Source organism: Apostichopus japonicus, chromosome 2, assembly GCF_037975245.1.
Source record: "Apostichopus japonicus isolate 1M-3 chromosome 2, ASM3797524v1, whole genome shotgun sequence".
Classification (NCBI taxonomy): domain Eukaryota; kingdom Metazoa; phylum Echinodermata; class Holothuroidea; order Aspidochirotida; family Stichopodidae; genus Apostichopus; species Apostichopus japonicus.
Genome location: NC_092562.1, coordinates 9168258 through 9190395, shown reverse-complemented (window position 1 = coordinate 9190395; position 22138 = coordinate 9168258). Strand labels below are relative to the sequence as shown.

Here is a 22138-nt window from a genome sequence, read left to right as displayed (position 1 = left end):
TGGTTATAATACCAGTTGTAAAAGCTGGCCCTAACTAATATTTTAATTTCGTAGCCAATGGCTACTGTTTTCGCTCTGTAGTCTGTATAGGAGAGTCTGTTGAATAAATTTCTGGGATAGTTTTGAAGGAGTGGTTTGGTAAGGTGACACTTGCCCACTGAAGTTGAATACTGAGATGTGAAGGAAATGTAAATGCTCCAGTTGAAGAGCCTGATATTAGAGTATTTATATACAGTGCTATGTACAGAAAAGTTCTCATGCAAATTTGAAGCTAAGAAAATGCATCGAGTCTTGGTCAACTGAACTGTAGTCTGTATACAGCGCTGCCATACACTGTGTTGTGGGGGGATTGCAATATTGCGACTCATCCTTACGAACGAACAGCGCCGCATGTATGTATTACAGTTTCCTTTATTAGCTCCATTAATCTATAGTGTGAAACATTAAGTCGTTCTTTTTACATCTTTGATTGTATTGACCTAGAAGGTGGTAATTATGCATAACACTATTAAAATCATATATTAGAAAATGATTATATTAAAAACGATGAAATAATCAGTAATCGGCATCGGCCAGATTGTCACATGTACTAATCGGTTAAAGGTGCAGTACTGACCAATTATCGTATAATCGGTCAAACACTACACCAAAGGGAGTTTAATCATCTCCTCCTTTCTATTAGATGATTTTGACATCCGGCTGGTCGGAGGTAACAGCAGTGCTGGTCGTGTGGAAGTCTACATTGATGGGCAATGGGGGACTGTATGTGACGATTACTGGGATTTAAATGATGCTGCCGTGGTATGTCGTCAGCTGGGATTCTTAGGTGCATCGTCGGCGCTCGGAGCCGCATTCTTTGGTCTGGGAGTCGACCCGACACATCTCGACGATGTGGAATGCTTAGGCTCTGAATCATCCTTGAAAAATTGCACTTTCCTAAGGACTGAAAATTGTAACCATTATGAAGATGCGGGGGTGGTCTGTTCAAATACTGGTGAGTATCCGTCTGTATATTTGGGTTTTATTTTTTATGGCTTTTCTTTGGGGATTTTTGGGGTACTACATGTATTAATGTATTGCAAGAAGTAGAAATAAAAGTGATGCACTGCAATGTTTACTGTGAATACTTCCAACTCAATACTCCAATACAGCAAAATGCTGGATTTTATATTTTCAAGATAAAAAATCTTGATGACACAGTGGAAGATTGTGTAGTAGTAGTAGTAAGTAGAAGTAAAAGAGAGTGAACCCTTCACTTTGCCACTTTTATTCATGAATATGAAATCAACAATTGGTGCTCTAAAAACATTACTAGTTAAATTGCTATATATTGAAATATTGACAGGCATTACGTGGTATAGCGTATGGTCACTGATTTTTAATAGTTGTCTGTACCGGCTGAAACATTGCACAAGTTTTTGGTCTAAGATCCTCCTCCCAATACCGGCTGCACCCTCGTATGTAATCATTCACCATCTTCTTGTAGCATTAACACAGCCATCAGAGGGATATCCAAGACTCAAGTTGAAAACGTCGTAATAAAATGCTGGAAAATTTGTGCATCATTTAGGTCAAACCACAAGACTGACCTCTGGTTTTGCTGGTCGCTAGTAGCTAGTCGTTACCTCTTTTCTTGACACATTTTTTAATTTATACCACAGGACAAAGCAATCAGGGAGACCTGCGTCTCGCCGGGGGAAACAGTTCGGCCGGTAGAGTGGAAATTTATCTGGATGGGATGTGGGGTACCGTATGTGATGACTACTGGGGAATAGAGGATGCCAACGTAGTCTGTAGACAGCTGGGTTTCGCAGGAGCATCCGTCGCCTACGGTGATGCATTCTTTGGACCGGGCAACGAGCCAACGCATCTGGACGACGTAGCTTGTCGGGGCAATGAATCGTCCCTTCTCGACTGTAATAAAGCACTGTATGAAAACTGCAACCATTATGAAGATGCCGGAGTAGCGTGTATCACATCGGAACAAACAACTCACGGTTTGTTTGCTTTTTTTGTTCTTACTCTAGTTTACTCAGATAGTTAGTGGATGCCCTTTTTTGACTAACCATGAAGCTATTCCATAATAGCTCCAATGGTCCAATATTAAGTCAAATTTTGCAACAACAACCTGAGAGATGCAACGAGACAGGTATAATGTAAGAATTTTATGATCTCAGAAAACATGTCAACGATGTATTACAAACTTGACGAGGACAAATGGTGATGAATGTCACCCCGAAGGTGCTCTGTTGTGTACATGAAGTTTAAACGATAGTTTTTTGTTGAGTTAATATAAAATGCTAGATTAGCAGTAACTTTTAGGTCTGATTTATAAATACTGAAAATTGTTTCCAAAGGTTGGCAGCTCTGCCCCTGAGCAAATATAACAGAACTTGAAATTATTTGTATATTTGTTTGAGAGTAACTAATCAAGCACACATTCATGGACGAAAATTTGCTTTGTTGTTAAAGCGAGAATAAACAGTAACAATAAACCTATGTGTGCCATGTTGTTGCTACATGGGTAGTTCATGGTAGGAAATACCACAGGTGCTCCGGTAATCTCTCCTCCCCCCCTCCCTCCAATCTCCCCAAAAAAATTCCTTTGAAAGGGTGCCTTTCCTTGGCGGCAGTCTCAAATTAAATTGACCCTTGCTATGATGAACGATATTCTTGTATGTTCTGTTAGAGGATAATTTTATTACAACAGAGAATATGCAATTATTGTGTAGCTCTCTCTATGTAAATGTATTGCAGTAAACACATTTTTGAATCACTTTATCTATGTTATGACACTTGAAATAACCGAAACCGATACAACAATTACAATTATTTTCTTGATCTCAAAGTTCCAATGTCAATTCTGTAGGTTAGGCAGATTCCTGGTTGATTTGCTCTGAAAAAGTATCCTGGTAACATTATTGAGCGATGTGTTTGTACTAGGATGGAATAGCATACCAGTAACTGTCCATTTTTAAATTTTTTTTTTATTTTTACCAAATTTATATAGCGCTCTTTTCATGCTTGTTCAAAAGTGCTTTACAATGACAACCAAATGACAAAACCCTTAAAACATGAAGAATAAACTTGACACAGCTTAAATATTAATATACAAAAAAAAATATATATACGAAGGAATAATTTTAAAAATAATATAGATTACAGTGAAATTCCTAAACAAAGTGAGTTTTAAGTAAATTTATATAACATAATGACAAAATCCCTTAAAATATGAATACGAAAAATAATATGGACACAGCTTGAAAAATTAATATAAAAATATTGAATAAATTATGATTTTTTTTTATTGTTGAATAGTGTGGAACCCACAAATGAATTTCAATTATGAATCTGTCAGTTACTGCTTTTTAATTCCCAACTTAAAAATCATCTTTTTTTATCTACGTCTACTTTAAGGACTGATCTTGTTTTTCATTTGTCTTAACCTCATTTATATTGGTTTCATTAATTTTTTGGTTTATTAACTGGTCTAATCGATTGATTTTGCTTTGACTACTTAATTCCATTTATGACTCTTAAATGTATCTCATAATTTTACTTCTTGAGACTTTTACTGTAAATCCCAAGCATGGTGCTATATAAATATATATATGTTATTATTATTAGTAGTAGTATTAGCTGTGTACATCAGTCAACGTAAATGACGGAAAAAGATGATTTTGTTTACAAAGTTGCTGCATCAGGCAAAGTGTATTTACTATGATGGATTACTATATATCTGTTACGGCCATTTTGAATATATTGAATCCTACAATGGATTTCAATCATCAATCAGCTTGCACTACTCCAGTAGTAAATATATGAAGCGTTAGAAAATGATGCATTTTTCTCTTCACTCATGGCACTTGGAGAAACTCACTTTCTGACTTTTCGGTAACGTTTCTAATGTCAAGCACGACTAACATGCATTTGTTTATTTCGAATGTCCTTGCAGCTGAAGGAGACGTCAGACTTGTTGATGGAAACAGCACTGCTGGGCGAGTTGAAATCTACCTGGATGGCGTTTGGGGTACGGTGTGCGACGATTACTGGGACGTGACGGATGGAAATGTTGTCTGCCGTCAGCTGGGATTTAGCGGGGCAATTTCTGTCCAGAGTAATGCCTTTTACGGAGGAGGAGAGGATCCAACAAATATGGACGACGTACAATGCTTAGGAGGAGAGGATCGCCTCGCTGATTGTGTTCATGTCGACTCTTTAAATGAGAATTGTGGTCACAGTGAAGATGCTGGGGTTGTGTGCTTCTCTGAAGAGTTACCAGGTGTGTCCTTTATCTTGATTGCTCTTAGTTGTTGTGATGATTGTTGGTGCTAGTAGTGATGATACTAGTAGCAGTAGTGCCAGTGTTAAAAGTGTTTCTACTGACAGTGGTAGTGATAGTATTAGTTGAAGATGCAACTATAGTAGCAGTGCTATCAAATCATTCTCCTTATAGTAGTAATAATCTTAGTGGTGTTGATGGTTGTTGGTGCTGGTTGGAATTACACTGATAGTAGTGTGTTGTTAGTATTAGTACTTGTGGTGTGCCAGTACAGTAGGAGTACAAGGAGAAGCAGTATAAGTGGTGTTGACGGTTTGTAGTGTACCAGTAGTAGCATTGTTAGTAGTAGTGTCAATGGTGGTGTCGGTTTTAGCAGTACTAGGAGAAGCAGTCTATGATTATCAGTACTTGTAGTTATTACATTAGTGGTATTGCTATTAGTAATAGTAATAGTAGTAGTTGGAGCCAGTAGTAGTGTCGATGTTGGTGTCAGTAGGAGTAGTATTAGTACCAGTAAATGATTGTAAGAAGTAGTATCATTCATATAGTCATTACAGAAGTGGTATTGTTAGTATTGGTAGTGATAGTAGTAGCAGGATTTTCCCTATGCATGTGAATGATATTAGCTAAAAGTCTCCGAACAATGAAATAGGATTTTAATGAACTGCTTTAATGACTTGCCTACATATCTGAAAGGATGTTTTGGTTTGATCTATTGCAGTTTTATTTTGAATAGTAGTCAATTAGGTTTGTAATATTTGTTGACCAATGAAGAAGATACTTGGTTGCTGGCTTATTCCATCATGCCCAGGCTGAGCAGGGCAGTGCTTTTGTTTTCTTTTCTTTATGCATTGCTATATTTTGTTACATCAAATTACAGAACGCTATGAACCAGGAACATTACGTTTGGCCGGTGGCAACGAGTCTGCTGGGCGCGTGGAAGTTTTTCTCAACGATCAGTGGGGTACGGTCTGTGATGACTTTTGGGATTTGGCAGCTGCTAGTGTAGCCTGCCGTCAGATGGGATTTAGGGGGGCTCTAGAAGCTCTGCCAGGGGCCGCTTTTGGTGAAGGATCATCTGTTATTCACATTGATGACATAATGTGTGTCGGAGATGAGACAGAGTTAATCAGCTGCGAACACAAGACCATCCATAATTGTAACCATGCTGAGGATGCCAGTGCTGTTTGCAATACAGAAGGTAATTCGATTTGTTTTCATGGAGCATAATGGAATTAGTGACTCGTTAATTATCTCAAATGAGGGATGTTGTATAAACACACTAGATGGTGTATTTCAAAATTTCTATTTTCAGAAAACATGGAATCGATGAAACTTTTACAAACGTTAATAGTGCAAGTGTGTAATGAATTGTTAGTATTATACAATGATGATGTAGTAGAAGGTGATGGTGGAAGTGAAAAAATTGGTCCGGTGAGGGAGTTGTTGGTAAAAAGTAGCTCATTGACCACCCAAGTTATCAGGTAATTGGCTCATCTTAGGGCCAATCTATCTTCACCTTCCTTGTTTATTTATCATCTCGATAACGATGCAACTTCTCTGTCTTGAATTCAGAGGCCATACCAGAAGGGTCGTTGCGTTTACGGTCTGGTAATAGTTCAGCTGGTCGTGTTGAAATCTACATTGGCGGACAATGGGGTACAGTCTGTGATGACGGTTGGGATCTGGACGATGCTCACGTCGTCTGTCGCGAGCTGGGTTTCTCCGCTGGAGCAGTGGTGGCTGCCCGTGGTGCTGCCTACGGGGAAGGGTCGGGCCCCATCCAAATGGATGATGTGAGCTGTACATCTTCAGATAGCAGACTGATAGAGTGTATCCACTCTGAAACCCATAACTGTGGACATAAAGAAGATGCTAGTGTAGTGTGTAGAGTTGGTAAGTTTGTATAAATCTGTTGCCTTCTGTTTCTGTTTTATCATTCATCTTATTTTAACGTTTACTCCGACTAAGATTCCGGGGGGTTGCCTCAATATTCCCTACTGAGGAATGGTGGTGGTATGGAAACAAATGCGGCTTGGATGGTTGTGTGTTAGTAGCTACGAGCCTTGAACCTCGCTATTACATGCAGAGAATATAACACATAGATAAACGAGTAAAGAGCGAATGCTGAGATTTCTCAATCTATTACTACAAGCAGCCACAAAACATCGGCACGAAGCCCTCAAAATTAAATAGAAAAACATGGACTTAAACGAAACTGGTTACAATTGAGGTCTCAATACCGAAGTAGATTCCTATAACGATATGCACAAACGTGTACAAAAGACAAATACGAAACAGATACAAATACGACCTCATGGTCGTATAGCCAGGGCTACTACCAAACTGAACGATTCGGAACAGTAGCGAAGACTGATTCACAAGTCTCGAAATCTGATCCCCCTGAGCTGATGGACAGACGTCACATGACCTGTAATACGTCATTGTGGCTAAAAACATTAACACGTAGCCTGAATAAATAGAGGGCGACAGATATGATGACTAAGGGCATCACAGAATTAACATTCAAAAGAAAAAGAAAAAAAAAAAACAAGAAATTGTAGGAAAGTTAAATTGGGTATGAATTTGTGTTCTTAAAGCTTTTAAAAACTCACAATTTATGAATCCAAACCAACAAAAATGGTGCAAAAAATGGACTCTTTGGAGGTAAGTTGCATTCAGTGCCCTAGTGGCTGAACAGAAGGGTGAGATGCTGCATGTTTATACTTTACCGCCCTTACATTTGAACAGTTATTTATTCATGCATTGTATAGCAAATGTCAACATTCTTATTTAGCAAGCTTATGTTGGGGGTTGAGGTTTTGGCATTGTATTAACTTTTGCTGTGTAAACCACAACCAACTTTTACAGTTGAGCAGCCTATAAGAGTAACATAAATCTGTATACTGAATTCTAACTTATCAGATGGTTGTTCAGATATATAACTTCAGATTTGTAAAATCTTGTACAGATACAAGGCGATTCTCTTTTCTTTGGTCAAACAATTAACACACTGCTGCTCACCAGGTTGTTACAGAGTTGTTAGAGTCAATTCCTGATAAAGGGAAGGGACATGGTCAGAATCGGAGAGTATATAGCTGTAGTTGGAAGATAAGGCAAACATTATAGATAATTTTAACAAGTATATGTGCATAAATAAAAAAAAATATATAGTTAACAGGCTAGATGATATTGATAACAGATGCTTATTTATGCTCAGGCCCTGAAAAATAAGCTAGCGGTATGCGTTGTTCCATTTGAGGGTAAACTGTTAAAGTTCGTCCTATCTTCTGAGACAAATTTTTTTCTGTTTCTTTCGATTGATCAAATTTCCCGTTTAGGTCTTCCGACGGACAAGTGCATTTCATAAGATTCACCAAGTAGTCAGTTGATATTTCCAATGATTGGCTGATAGTTTGTAACAAGCTGTCTGCAATATTTAGTACTCTGTACTCATATGAAAACAAAACCCTTTGTGAAAGATTTGATCACTGCGACGTTACTTTCACTGTATGAACAACTGATCAGCCTATCCCATGGGTTAATGTGCACAATTCATAGCGTTAGGATATTTTCTCACATTTTCGTCACAAAACATGGCATATGCTATTGTTAGCCGCCGTGGGGAATTTCTCAAGAACTTGGTTTTGCTATCAGTTTGCACAGTGTTTTGGTGACTTGTGTCATAAAAAATTATGCCAAATCTGCTCTGTTTTTCAATTTTTGTCTCTGTGAATGGTCACACTCAATTTGCAAGTTGTTGCACCATTAATTAGTACTTGTTTTAACCATGTGCTATAGTAAGGGAGTGTCAATGCCTATTTTAGTGTGTGTGGTGACAAGTTGACATTGCATTGAAATATGATAAGCATTGGGTGAGGGTTGGCAGAACAGGATTATACAATAATCCTATATAGGCAGATGGAAGGGCGTTCAAAGAAATATGTTGTGATTCATAATATACTTCGATCAAGTGAAAAGAAATTTCTAACCTTATACACGTAAACTAAAATCTGAAAATTGCAACAGCATTCTCTTTAATATCTAGGAATGTTTTCTTTTAAGGTGGATATGGCCAAATGATAACCAGTTTAACACCTAAATAAGTATCCCATTTCAAGCAATTCTGTAACAGAGAGGATAAGAGTATGTTGCATTTTAAATTGTCTGTTTTTTATTCTACAACTTTTAAGTCAGAACGTGTCATTGCACACGGTAACGGACATTGCACACGGTAAAACCTTGAAGATTTTGCATGTGCACATAGCAAACTATTTCACAGAGAATACTCCCACTTAGATTGTTTGTTGAAGAACTGTTCTGCAGCACAATTTCAACTTCAGTATTGCACTTGTTTGTAACATTAGGCTAGGCATTAATATGTAGAGTATATGCTGGTTTTTGGAGTATATAGGCTATCCAATGGAACATGATGAGTGGCTCGTAATAAGTTCAGTGTTAGTAACAGCAATTTTGTCTTAGCTAAGACAGAATTGCTGTTAATTACACTGAACTTACACATCTTTAGCATCTTTTGCAACTTCCTCTAAACTATAAAATATATGGCTGCAAAGATAAGGAATATGAGGTTTTATATCATTCCCAAATATGTGTGTGTGCCTTTGGGGTAGAAGAAAATGTTTCCTTGTGGGACAATTGGTTTATGTACTCATTACATTTTTACTGCTGGCAAAACTGTGCAACCTTTAATAAGGTAATCCTTGGTGGTTACCATAGCAACTATCTTACTTTGCATCATACGAGATGTAAATTTCCACCAATGAATTCACACCTATCAGTGGACCTTGCACATGAGACAATGATTTCATTAGACTAAGGTGTTTCAGTATTTGCTAGGAGTAAGTATTAAAGGCTCTTCCACAGTCATTGGGAAGTACACCAAAAAAATATGACCATGCACTTTTGTTGTTGTCGTTAAGGTGTTGGTGTTTAAAGTGCAGTGGGTACCACAATTTTACATACGATATCTTAATTCCGCTTCTTCTAAATTTGGTTTTCCTTTAATTATTAGACGGACCTTCCTTGACAGTGAGATTACTCGGGGGTAATAAGACAGCAGGTAGGGTGGAGGTTTATCTAAACGGAGAATGGGGGACTGTCTGCGATGACTTTTGGGATATTGAGGATGCTAATGTGGTCTGCCGCCAGCTGGGATTCCCAGGTGCTCTCACATGGTTGAGAGCTGCAGCTTTTGGTGAAGGTGAAGGCAGCATCCATCTCGACGACGTGTCTTGCATCGGTAACGAGACTGACCTGCTAGACTGTACCAGTGTCAAGGTATCGAACTGCCTCCACTCCGAAGATGCAGGCGTGATTTGTTATCCCAAGGAAGACTATGAATATGGTATGTATGCCACTTGCTTTTAATATTTCATTTCATTTATTTGTTTCTTCACAATATAAATACAGAGAAGTTAACTAAGTGACAAAACATATCGACAACAGGGAAAATTGTGAAAGGAAGCACTCCAAAAAACCCAGAGGGCTCCCATAAGTAAATAGAGAATACAAGAAAACAGTAACACTTATATCCACCCACGCACCAACCCAATATGTGTAACCCACCCACCCCACCCCCACCACCCACAATACATATATGTACACATGCATACGTACACAATTGAATACAAATACACACACGCATATATACATATATATAGCATATACATATACATATATATATATATAAACACCCATGTTAATATAAACATGTATGCTTACTTACGCAAAAACAATCATGTACATATATGTTAGGGGGGGGGGGAATACAATAACAAAGGGAAGGCTACAGTGTACAAAATACAAAATGAAAACTTAACATCTTAGTAGAGGTTTATAAGGGATCTAGAAAAGTTGTAACGACAGGGGTGTACATTATGCTTAGAAGTTAAACTCTCTGAAATGGAATTCCAGGTGCTGATATAAACATACATTTATTTCAACCCAGTGGTCACGACTTCAACTACGGTAAGTATATAGTCAGTGTATACATATTCATTAATTTCTATCCAGATAATGATAATGATTAGGAGTAAATGGTATGATATCTTTCATATTCATATTGATGAATTTCTTGCCCAATGATCATATCACTTCAAGTGTTGTAGCCATCGTATGCAACATGTTATGTGCATGCATTTTTCATACAATTATACTGAGAGTAAGCCATCGTATTAAAATATGATCATGTTACTCTCAAGTGTGAGAGAGAAGTCATTAGTGATCATTAATTGTATTTCTGCCATATCCTCCCATCACTTTTCCTTTCTCTAATTTAACACTCTGGAAATAATTTGTTCTGGATTTAAATAATTTGGAAGGGGAGCACCTCCAGGCAAGTTCTTCAGGAAACCTTGAAGCAATTTTAAGCATGGAAAACTAATACGACCAATACTAAAACCTTAGAAGATATCACATGCATAAATCATGACCTCCAGTATAATGACTTGGAAAGATATAGAGGACAAAAACAATATGTAAAGATCCCAGAATTAATGAAGCTCCTGAGCAGGTGAAGTAAGATGTAAATGAGGGTTCTGTTCATGTTTTATGCAGGAATCAGTCTTGTCCAAAATTTGGACATACTTTTTGCATCAATGGGAACAAACTTCATAGTGATGAATTTTATGCCATTTTGAAGGTGCTCTTCCAAATTTGGTCTGACCTTAGTAAAATGCATCCCAGCAATCTTGCCAAACCATTCACTGAGTTACCACAGTAATGGTCAGTCTGTAAATGTACACAATATTAGTCTGTTTGAGGTGATTGCTTTAGGGAATATGTTTTTTTTCCTTCTTCTGCAGAGCTTATCAATGGAGATGTACGTCTGATGGAAGGTAACTCTACTTCTGGACGAGTTGAGGTTTATCTTAATGGCCAATGGGGGACTGTTTGTGATGATCTCTGGGATCTCACAGATGCTGAAGTTGTCTGTCGCCAATTGGGGTTTGGAGGAGCATTGTCTGCCCCCAGATATGCTTTCTTTGGTTTGGGAACAGGTGATATCCTGCTAGATGATGTGGAATGTCTTGGCAGTGAGGGTAACCTTCTTGAATGCAGCTATGCATCAGAAGATAACTGCGGTCACGCAGAAGATGCAGGTGTTGTCTGTTATGAGCTGACAGAAGAAGGTATGATTGTAAATTCAGTATTTATCTAGTCTGTTATGAAGACCTAGAAATCAAAAGTCTTTGTTATAAGACTAAATTCACTATTAGTCTGGTATGTAATATGAACACCTAGAAATAGAAAGTGGAATTACTCTTAAACTCAATATGGTATGGTGTTATAAAGACCTAGATATAGAAAGAGGTATAATTGTCAACTCAGTAACGATATTGTGACAGTTATGAAGACTTATAAATAGAAAGAGGAATTACTCTTAAACTCAATATGGTATGGTGTTATAAAGACCTAGATATAGAAAAAGATATAATTGTCAACTCAGTAATATTATGTATTGTGTTATGAAGACTTCGAATTAGTCTGCAATTCAGTATTAGTCTGGTCTGTAATGAAGACCTAGAAATAGAAAGGGATTACTGTTGAATTCAGTATTAGTCTGGTCTGTTATGAAGACCTAGAAATAGAAAGGGATTACTGTTGAATTCAGTATTAGTCTGGTCTGTTATGAAGACCTAGAAATAGAAAGGGATTACTGTTGAATTCAGTATTAGTCTGGTCTGTTATGAAGACCTAGAAATAGAAAGGGATTACTGTTGAATTCAGTATTAGTCTGGTCTGTTATGAAGACCTAGAAATAAAAAGGGATTACTGTTGAATTCAGTATTAGTCTGGTCTGTTATGAAGACCTAGAAATAGAAAGGGATTACTGTTGAATTCAGTATTAGTCTGGTCTGTTATGAAGACCTAGAAATAGAAAGGGATTGCTGTTGAATTAAGTGTTGGTCTGGTCTGTTATGAAGTGTAGTTAATAGAAGGTGGTATGATGTTTGAAATTCTTGTGATGCTACTAAGAAAAGATTGTTTCATGTGGTTGATTGAAATATGGAGTTGCATGCCATTGAGAATATTGGGAGCTTCACATGTTAATTATAAGACGAAGCAAAGGATATGTAACACCACTAATGACTTCCATAAAAACTAAGTTTTAGGACAAAGTATTGTAGAGCAGGTGGGGCTTGGGATTTGCCTTCATGGATAGATGCAGAAATTAAGTTGAACAGTGAAGCAGCAATTATGAACAAAACAGTGAGAATTACAAACAATGGTAGTGAAAGAAAAGAGTAACACCCCTCTCCTCCTGCCCCTCACATCTTCCCCCTCCCCCTTTTTTTCTTGTCATTCTAAGTTTTGAGTACAATATTGAGGTACTGTTCCACCATGGATATCACTACAAATGAAGTTTGTTCAGGAATCTTGGAGTTAAAATATGCAAACAATGTGTGAAGAGAAATGACAAATTGCCTTTGTTTCTTGCCCCATTTTAAGATGCAAGATGCTAATTGATTTCTTTTTATATTGTTCTTTTCATTGTAGGTGCTTCTCCAGAGCCACCAATTCAAACATGTGAAGATCTTGTGCTTCCAGCTTGCGCAAATATGCCTTACAAGAGGACTGAGTTTCCAAATGTGTTTGGCCATATTACACAGCCAGAAGCAGAACTAGATGCATTTTTGATGTTTTCTTCAATTCAACCCTTCGGATGCTTGGCAGCATTCTACCAACTCATGTGCTTGCAGTTAGCTCCACCATGTCCCAGCTCAGGCTATACCAATATTCCTTGTAGAGAACTATGTGAAGATGGACTGCTTCAATGTTCGCCAATTCTTGAGCAGCTGAGTTCAACAACTATTCCAACAGACGTAGATTGTTCACTGCTCCCTTCAGCGGGCTCAGGTCTCTGCTTTGAAGAGGATCCAGTTGGGTTCCCCTATGGAGGTGAGACTTCTACGATTGGGGTCTTTCATTTGTTATCTCACCAGTAGATTTAACAGAGGTAAATAGGGCTGTGCTTCACAGAGGATCAACCTATGGAATAAATTCAGTCACTGGGTTCCAGCTTTGTTTGTGGAAACATGTAAATATTACCGGAAGTTTGCAGACAAATTTGTGATTTCTAAAAACAATGTCAACTAGATTTTCTAATTTTCACCTTTTTTCACACATAGATGGACACAGGAATCTGTGGCAGCCTGTTGTTTAAAAAATCCAGGGTGTGAAAAAGTGTGAAATCAGTGGCGGGAGGGTGGTGGATGGACTGCTGGCGCCCTTTCAGCTCTTTACCACTCTTTACTTATTTCGCGATTATCGACTTTTTTATTGCGCTCTCATCTACCTATTGACATTTGTCACATTTTGTTGGCGATGACACCCTATTTATTCTTTGTTTATCGAGGGTGTGAGAATGTGTGAAATATGCCCAGAAAACAGAGTTTTGTGTGACATACCACTTCCCCCCCCCCCCAAGTTATCCATGTTTAATTCTTGTGTTAGTTTCTTCCAAGTTTACTGTGGAAAGCAACAGACATTTCCTCAATTTTTCCATCTTGTCAAAATTCACAGGTTTCGACAGATATGTGCTTCATTTAGGTACCTGTTAAAATGTGTCAGTAATTTACATGTGAATTAGGTTCGAAAAAAGTCGCTATTCCCTGCATGTTGATGTGTGAATTTTTTTTCCGTTTGTGTTTGACCTGCCATAATCCTGTGTGATTACAGGTATGTACTGGTTGTCGCAAGTGTTTTTTTTTTTGCCAGGATAGTGAGTCAGTGATGCATCAGTGAGTTTGCTATGCATTGGTTAACATAGAACTTGGTTCACTATCAGACACAAGGTATATTATAGGTAATCGTTTCTCAATTGATTAACTCATATGCCATCTATCCATGAGTGGTAGCCTGCTATCATTGTGTGCTTTTGCAGTTTTTAATACTGGTAATAATCATTGATACGTAGTATAGTTCAATGACAGTTGAGCAAAGCCACTTCTCTGGAAGACAAACATACGCTGCAGTGGCATGTTAAGTCTACGTATCTTGCTGCTATTGCTGTTATCCTTGTTTGATGAAGATTTCCCTTTGAGAGTAATGCATCTTTGCTTGGGTCAGGTTTGTGTTAGTCTTGTCAAGCTATTTTGTTAATGCTTGCATTGAAAAGTTGAGCCAGTGTAATCATAGGATAGCAAACTATAAATGCCACTTTTCTTATGCTTTAATGAATATGATTCCTTTTTCATGTTGATATATACATATCTCATGGGTTTCAAAAGAAGGCAGAAAATGTATGAAATCTGAAGTTTAAATTACTAGAATAGATCAAGGGTCATTTGGGGTGCTCAATCAGGATGTACAGATTCTACCCAACTAGGCAGATTGAGATAACTTGGGCAACTTTTTTAATCTTTTAATTTTAACCTCCAGATTTGTTCAATTCAACGGCCCCAATGTCTGCACTTCGGTTAGCTGGCGGCAATAGCTCTGCAGGTCGAGTGGAAATTTTTGTTAATGGTCAGTGGGGTACAGTGTGCGATGACGGTTGGGATAAAAATCTGGCAACAGTCGTCTGTCGCCATCTTGGATTTGAAGGAGCCAAGGCAGCTCTGCCAAATGCAGCCTTTGGTGAAGGCACTGGCCCCATACAGTCTTATTACACAACTTGCATTGGCAATGAAACTGACTTCTTGCAATGTCAGTTCCAGACTGAGGGTTTCTGCAGTCATTTCGAAGATGCCAGTGTAGTCTGTTATAATTCTGAACAAGGCTTAGGTAAGTAGAAGGAGATGTGTTGTATTTGTCCCAGGCCAGTGCTGAAAACAATGTAAAAGAAATATCAACATGTGAAAATGACAGCTCTGATAGTTCCATTGCTCCTTAGCAATTTAAAAAGATAGAAAACAACATCAGAAAAGACCAGGGTAGTGCAGTAGTTTTACCACTGTCACCCCCCCCCCCCCCTCACCTCCAACTATATACCTGACAGCAGAAATGTCCCTTGTCTGCTGACAGTTTCTTGATTTGCTCAGACATGGTTACAGACAATCACCAGCAATGACACTTTTATTTCAATTAAATGCTTGGAAATGCTGCCCACTTATAGACATCAGTATGTGTAAACGTCAGGGTGTGCCTGACGTACAGCAGTAGTTTTTGAGGCTGACAAAATCGTTGGGATTCAGCCAAAAAGATGTCAGATTGAGATGCAAAATGTCTGTTTCTAGAAAATCCACCAAGAAGCCAAGAAAATCTTATGTAAACAACAAACACGTAGGTAAATAGCTTGACTGCAATCCAGTATGAAGATTTCGGCAGGCAACCAGGTCAAATTGCAAGCTGGTGATTGCTGCTGCACATTATGTCCAAATATTTTGCAGTTGCCAATGACAGTCTTCCCCCAATATGGAAAAAACGTGTTCAATGAATCTTATATATTAATTGCAGATAGCTGGAACAGAACTAGTGAGAAAAGAATGTCTCATCACCTAGAGCTCACCTCAGATCAGACTTGGTGATGTTTCATGGCACAAAGCAATTATAAAGTTAATAAAAACAAAGCACACACCCAGACCAACACAAAATCACTTGTAACTTGAAAAACGAAGGAGATAATTGTCATTTTTTCAGCAGTCACATATGTCTAAAATGTATTTTGAATACAATCTACTTATTTGCAGTAGTTTTAACAGTTGTCCGAGACCACTAGAAATTACGTCGGACTACCAAATCTTTCAAAATGTTGTGTGCTTGGTAGTCCAATTCGGACGACCCCCCAAAAAAATGAAGGCTTTGAAGAATTATTGAGCCTAATTATATTTCATTAAAAACAAAAGTCAATTCAATTAAATAGTTTCTAAATAACCCCCAAACCATACATAGATTATTTAAAAACATGCGCCATATATTAACTTTACATCATCGTTAGCAGAAATCTGTACACTAATAAAGTCACCTAACGTTAGTTTCTAATAATGTACCCAGAAAACAAATGAGACTCGTGGCTAATTGTCAGTGCAATGCATTTTGAACGGTGTTGTAACAACAGTCGATCAGACACTGACAGTCTATAGGCCGAGTGAAAATGCATTGCTGGACGTACGCACGTGAGCTGTACAGTAGTAAACAATCTAAATCCTACCTACTTAAACGATAAATTATTTATCATTCTAGTTGGTAGGATTTATATTGTTTATCATAAACAATACTGTTTGTATGCGACGCACGTGTAGTGTCATTACAGGCAATTTGGATATAACACGTAAACACATGAATGCTGTCAACATGTGTTAAACCTAAAAATTCATGATAATTATTTATTGTAGGCCTATAGTAATTTATAGAGAGCAATATCACAGACAAGTCAGTCAATGTCACATGCAAAACAGTGAAACCCATATAATACTTGAACGATAGAAATTCCTTCCACAAAGTTTTCTGATCATTAAATACTGTCCAGTAACGTTAAGATTTCACAACTGTGATTGGCTGTGAGTGTACGTAGTATAACCCGACACAGGGTGGGAAACTTACAGATATTGTAACTCAGTTACGTTAAGTGCGCCAAAAACTTGTGTAGTTATGTGAAAGTGTATTTTGAATGACATGAACGTAATTAGTGTATTGTTTGCAGCAGAACACATTTACAGTATTATGTAGGCTACAGTACCACTCACGTATAACTCAGCGTAGACGTATACTCTACGTTTATCTACGCGATTATACGATGTTATACTTTTCTGTACACAACTTTCTACTCTCTCTAGTGCCTCTGAATAGGGATTATACACGCGTAAAGACGTATAATCTTGTATAATCTGTACACATAGGGTGTTCGCAGCCGCTTTATATAGCAGAGCTTCTATGGATTAGAATAAACTGTGATGAAGAAAAGAGTCGGTAAACTCAGTATCGCACCAAGCCCAATTAATGACTTTCCAAAATATTCAACCCAAAGTTAGCATATACTTAAGCCGATAAGAATAAGAGTAACGAAGAAAGCAGCGCTACTACTACTATGAGCACAAACAACGATACAATCAGTGCAAAAACTTTAGCAAGGAAACTATATTACTTATGACAATGTGCCCAGTCTGTTACTATTTATACGAGTTCCTCCCGTTAAGCATTAAATTGAATGTAGGTAACAATCTATGAGAACTAGGTAGGCCTTGGCCGACACTACCTCTTAGCCTACATCGAAAGATACGCCATATACACCTCGCAAGAAAACCACGATAACCTTAAATGAAAACAATATTTTGCACTTGAAGATCTGACTTACCCCAAAATGCAATGATAAGGTTTACACCCAGTACTTCTTAATACATTTGAGATTCCAATTACTGGTCAAAAATATTTTCTGAAGAAAAACCTGACGATATTTTTCACAAATATTGATGCCTAGATAAGTGCTTCCTCACAATCAACAAGCCGCCCCGCAATTCACTCCGCTTACGTAAAACTTCTATATATATATATATATATAACACGTGGAAAAACACACATAATTCTCATTAACATTGGTCACGGAACATAAGTAGGTCATCGACATTCGAACTTGCCCAAGTTCATTGCACCATGGGAACGAGCCAACACATTGAACATGATGGTACAATTTCTTGCCATCTGGACACCGAGTGTAAATTTTGGTGTAATAAGCAAATTAATTATTAATGGTACTGTGCTGCGCGGTTAAAACTTAACCTGTTGCGACACACACAAATTTTGGGAAGCTGTTGTAGAAGTAACTTTTGTATCAAATGTAAAGTACTGTAAGGTACCATAATTTATAAAAGACGGTTTTCTTCAGGTGGTAAGGTAAAGGGGTGTTTCGGTGAACTCCATCTCTTTGTATAGTATTTGGATACTTAAAATGACCATGTACATGCAGTTTCTATTTCTCTTTAAGTAAGCTCTACTCAGCTTTTTTATCCTTCGTTGATCTTTATTGGAATAAATACGAAATGTATTGTTTGACGCCAGTATTTAACGGTTAGCATTTCTTAAATTGTTGACTGAGCTTCAAAATCCATTTTCAAAAAAGGTTTTTTGAAATCGACATATAGCTAGGGTAGGAAAATATTGACTTATCCACATTAACGAAAGTTGTTCTATCCAAATAAAATACATGTTTCTCGTACTGAGATCTGAAAAAACGGGCGGCCATTTTTCTTCTTTTCATGCGCTAATACTGGTTTGGAATATGTGGCAACCTTTACAAAATAATTTTTAAGGATAGCTTAGATTTCTTGTAATCTGAATAGAGACTTGGGAATCAGGAAAAAGGAGGCCCCTGGCGCGGATGAGAAACATGTTTGGTTTTTTACCGGCCCTGCTTCAAAGTTGTTGGGTGGAAGTTTTCTTTTCTTTTCATTCTGTTGGAACCAACGGTAAATTATGTAAAAATTTGACACAAGAAATGCATAGTAATTAGTGTTTGCACGGGTTATCCGGGTACCCGCCCGACACGATACTACCCGGTTCCTAATTTATTACCCGAATCCTACGCAAAGTGCAATTTTTTTTGTTTTGTTTTTGCAAACCGACGGTTAGGCAGATTTCCCATTGACTTAGTGTGTTGCTAGGCTACCAATTCATGTGGTCGAAGATAACAGCAATAACGAAAGTACCCGTCCGACGCGATACTACCCGGTTCCTAATTCATAACCCGAATCCTACGCAAAGTATGATTTTTTTAGCAAACCGATAGTTAGGCAGATTTCCCATTGACTTAGTGTGGTGTTAGGCTACCATGTGGTCGAATAACGAAAGTATTCCATGGATATCTTATAACTGCGTCACAATTTCAGCTAATAAACAGATGGCTATGCTAGATTACCCCATTGACTTAGTGTGTTGTTAGGCTACCATGTGGTCGAATAACGAAAGTATTCCATGGATATCTTATAACTGCGTCACAATTTCAGCGGTATAGGCTAGATTTCCCCCATTGATTTAGTGTGGTGTTAGGCAACCATGTGATCGACGTAACAGTAATAATGAAAGTATTCCATGGATATCTTATAACTGCTTCACAATTTCAGCGAATAAACAGATGGTTAGGCTTAGCTATATTTCTCATTGACTAGATAAGAAATAATTATTCGTTCGTTTATTTCATAGAAGGAAAGGCTGACAAGGAATTTTAAGAGATGTTTATGGATTATAGACGGATTAACTAAAAAATTATCATTGCAAGTGGCTTTTTACTGATCGTTTATTCCAAATGCGATCAAGTTGCGCGAATCGCGCGATCTGGCGGCTAATGCGAACCCTGGGCCTGCGTAATAGATAGTAGTAGTAACAACTGTTTAAGAGCTAAATTGGATATGTGGTCTGATAGAGGTGGAGAGCAAGCATTAGCAGCGGCGGCAGTGCGATGTTAGTAGTGATGTTAATTATATGAAGTTATTAACAAGTTAATGAAAGAAACAAAAGCAAATAGAATTATTGAGGAAGGTTTTATACCTTATCTTACATGTACATATTTGAACATGAAAACATTGTCAGTAGAGAACACAATTCATTTATTATAGCATCCAACATGTAATTTCTTGAAAATCGTGATACACGAGTGTAAACAATTTTTTCCGGGTACCCGGATACCCGACGGGTAACGGCTCTCGGGTACCCGGTTCCCGATTTTTGGACCCGTGTAAACACTAGTAGTAATACTTTATTATTTCTTCAAAATGTTGCCAACTATTCAGAGTAAACTTATACTCTGTGGAACATAACCTCTACAACTGAACAAAAAGTCGGGAAAAGAAACACTGAATAGAAACCTGTTAATGGAAAAACAGTTATAAGTTATATGCCGGCAAACACTTTACCTGCATCCTCTTCGCTGATAGGTGAATATCACGTCTTAAACTACGATTTAAGAAACGGCTGTTTCAAACATTCATTGACCACAATAGCATTTCCTGCGTATAAACTCGTACAGGGATTATATGAGGTGTTTACGTGGCAATTTGTTTGTCAACGAGTTTATACGCGATTGTATGTATTGTTCATCATTTCTCTACAGAGGAAGGTTCCATTCGTCTTGCTGGAGGTAATGAGACAGCTGGACGTGTTGAGATCTACCTAAATGGAGAATGGGGCACAGTCTGTGATGATGCATGGGGCATTGATGATGCTAATGTAGTATGCAATCAGTTAGGATTCCCTGGGGCCTTAAATTATCGTACTAATGCAGCATTTGGTGAGGGAACCGGAGAAATCCATCTGGATGATGTTGGATGCGGTGGCGAAGAAACTGAATTGTTGAGCTGTCCTTATACTAGCATCGACAATTGTGGTCATTTTGAAGATGCTGGTGTTATCTGTCAATTCACTTCAGACAAACCTACGCCAGGTATGGGTTTTTCATTCCTACATGAAGGCCTGCTGGCCTAAATGTTAATGAATTGTTTAAAAACTTCAATCAAACATGTTCCTTTAAGTTCATGTTAACAACCAGTTTTAATTAGCTAATATATTGGCATAACATAGAAGAGACAGATCTCAAAGTGATATTACTGGTAGATAATGTAAAGACTTATATTGAAGAGAAAAAAATTGATAGCTGAGAGACCCATTTCATTACAATTCACTACATCAATCAATCAAATTGTTTAAATTTTCTTTTCTTTTTGTCTGCAAACACAACAAGCAATATTTAAGGGCTATTTGTTATCTCAGATAATGGACCAGTTTGCTGAAACAGAGTGGCTAGTACAGAAATAGATTAATTTGAATAGAAAATGCTCTCCACTCAGTACTGATAATTGAAAAGAAATGTTTCTTTGTTTTGCACTTCATCATTCACAAAGTAGTTGTGTCAGTAGTAGCTACCAAATGGTAACGTTTTAGCTAAACATTTATCAAATTGTATATTGAGATTCATCTTAATGGGAGAAATCCACATAAGTTGTTATAGTACATGAACAATCTGTCTCGCTTCTGTATCTTGAGATTCCTCTAAATGGGGGATATTTTTATAAAAGAAGAGTTGTTACTTAACTTTCTGTACAATCTTTCTGGATCCTTGAAAAGTTAAAAGTGGTTACTAGACATTTTGCTTTCCGATTCAGATGAAGGGGCAGTTCGTCTCAATGGAGGAAACGAAACAGCTGGTCGAGTTGAGATTTATCGTAACGGAGAGTGGGGTACGGTGTGTGATGACTTCTGGGACATCAACGATGCTGCAGTGGTATGTCGTCAGTTGGGATTCCCAGAAGTGATTTCAGCTCCTGGTAGTGCTACATTTGGTGAAGGCTCTGGGGAGATTCACATGGACGACGTAGAATGCACCGGTGGTGAAAGCAACCTTTTAAGCTGCGGACACATAGAAATAGACAATTGTGGTCATGGTGAAGATGCAGGTGTAGTTTGTAGTACTGTACTACCTGCATCTCCTACACCTCCAGCAGGTGAGCTAATCTTCAAGTGAAGCCATTGGATCTATTGAATGGTTTTTCAACTTTCTTTTAACAGTTTCATTTAATAAAGATTAATGTTAACTCAGGCAGTACACTGAACAGTAAGTGCTATGGTCATTCATCATGCCTCAATCATTCTTTCAATTAGCATTTACCTCCTGGTTTCTGTCAACTCTGTTCATGCAAATCTTGATTATTTGTTAATTGAGAATTAAGAATGTATAAATCTATTTTGATTGGCTAAAACCCTCCCTTTATAGTTCAGGAAGTGGATCGCAGTGTGGTATCATCAGGGTAGCTGTTTGTAGCTTTACTTGAGGCTTTATGATAATTCATTTATTCTTGAAGCCTGATTAGAAATTTACTTAGCTGTCAATGTTCTCTGTAGTTATTTGTATTTGAAACATTATAAAAGATAATGAAAAAGACATAGGACATTCAGTTCAATGGGCAT

At 37.7% G+C, this 22138-nt stretch overlaps 1 protein-coding gene across 9 annotated transcripts in view; it reads left to right on the top strand.

Moving 5' to 3' along the window:
* The window catches only part of LOC139977051 (uncharacterized), a 150335-nt gene that overhangs the window by 27036 nt on the left and 101161 nt on the right, over positions 1–22138 (top strand). For 8 of the 9 annotated variants that reach the window (XM_071986037.1, XM_071986089.1, XM_071986064.1 and 5 more), the window contains exons 6-16: positions 683–994; positions 1662–1997; positions 3956–4282; positions 5163–5483; positions 5858–6178; positions 9315–9647; positions 11107–11433; positions 12803–13204; positions 14687–15031; positions 20289–20618; positions 21337–21675. In XM_071986037.1, the coding sequence (XP_071842138.1) occupies positions 683–994; positions 1662–1997; positions 3956–4282; positions 5163–5483; positions 5858–6178; positions 9315–9647; positions 11107–11433; positions 12803–13204; positions 14687–15031; positions 20289–20618; positions 21337–21675 (3693 nt within the window). The remainder of the gene's footprint in view (positions 1–682; positions 995–1661; positions 1998–3955; positions 4283–5162; positions 5484–5857; positions 6179–9314; positions 9648–11106; positions 11434–12802; positions 13205–14686; positions 15032–20288; positions 20619–21336; positions 21676–22138) is intronic. The other variant, XM_071986097.1, reaches the window with a different exon arrangement.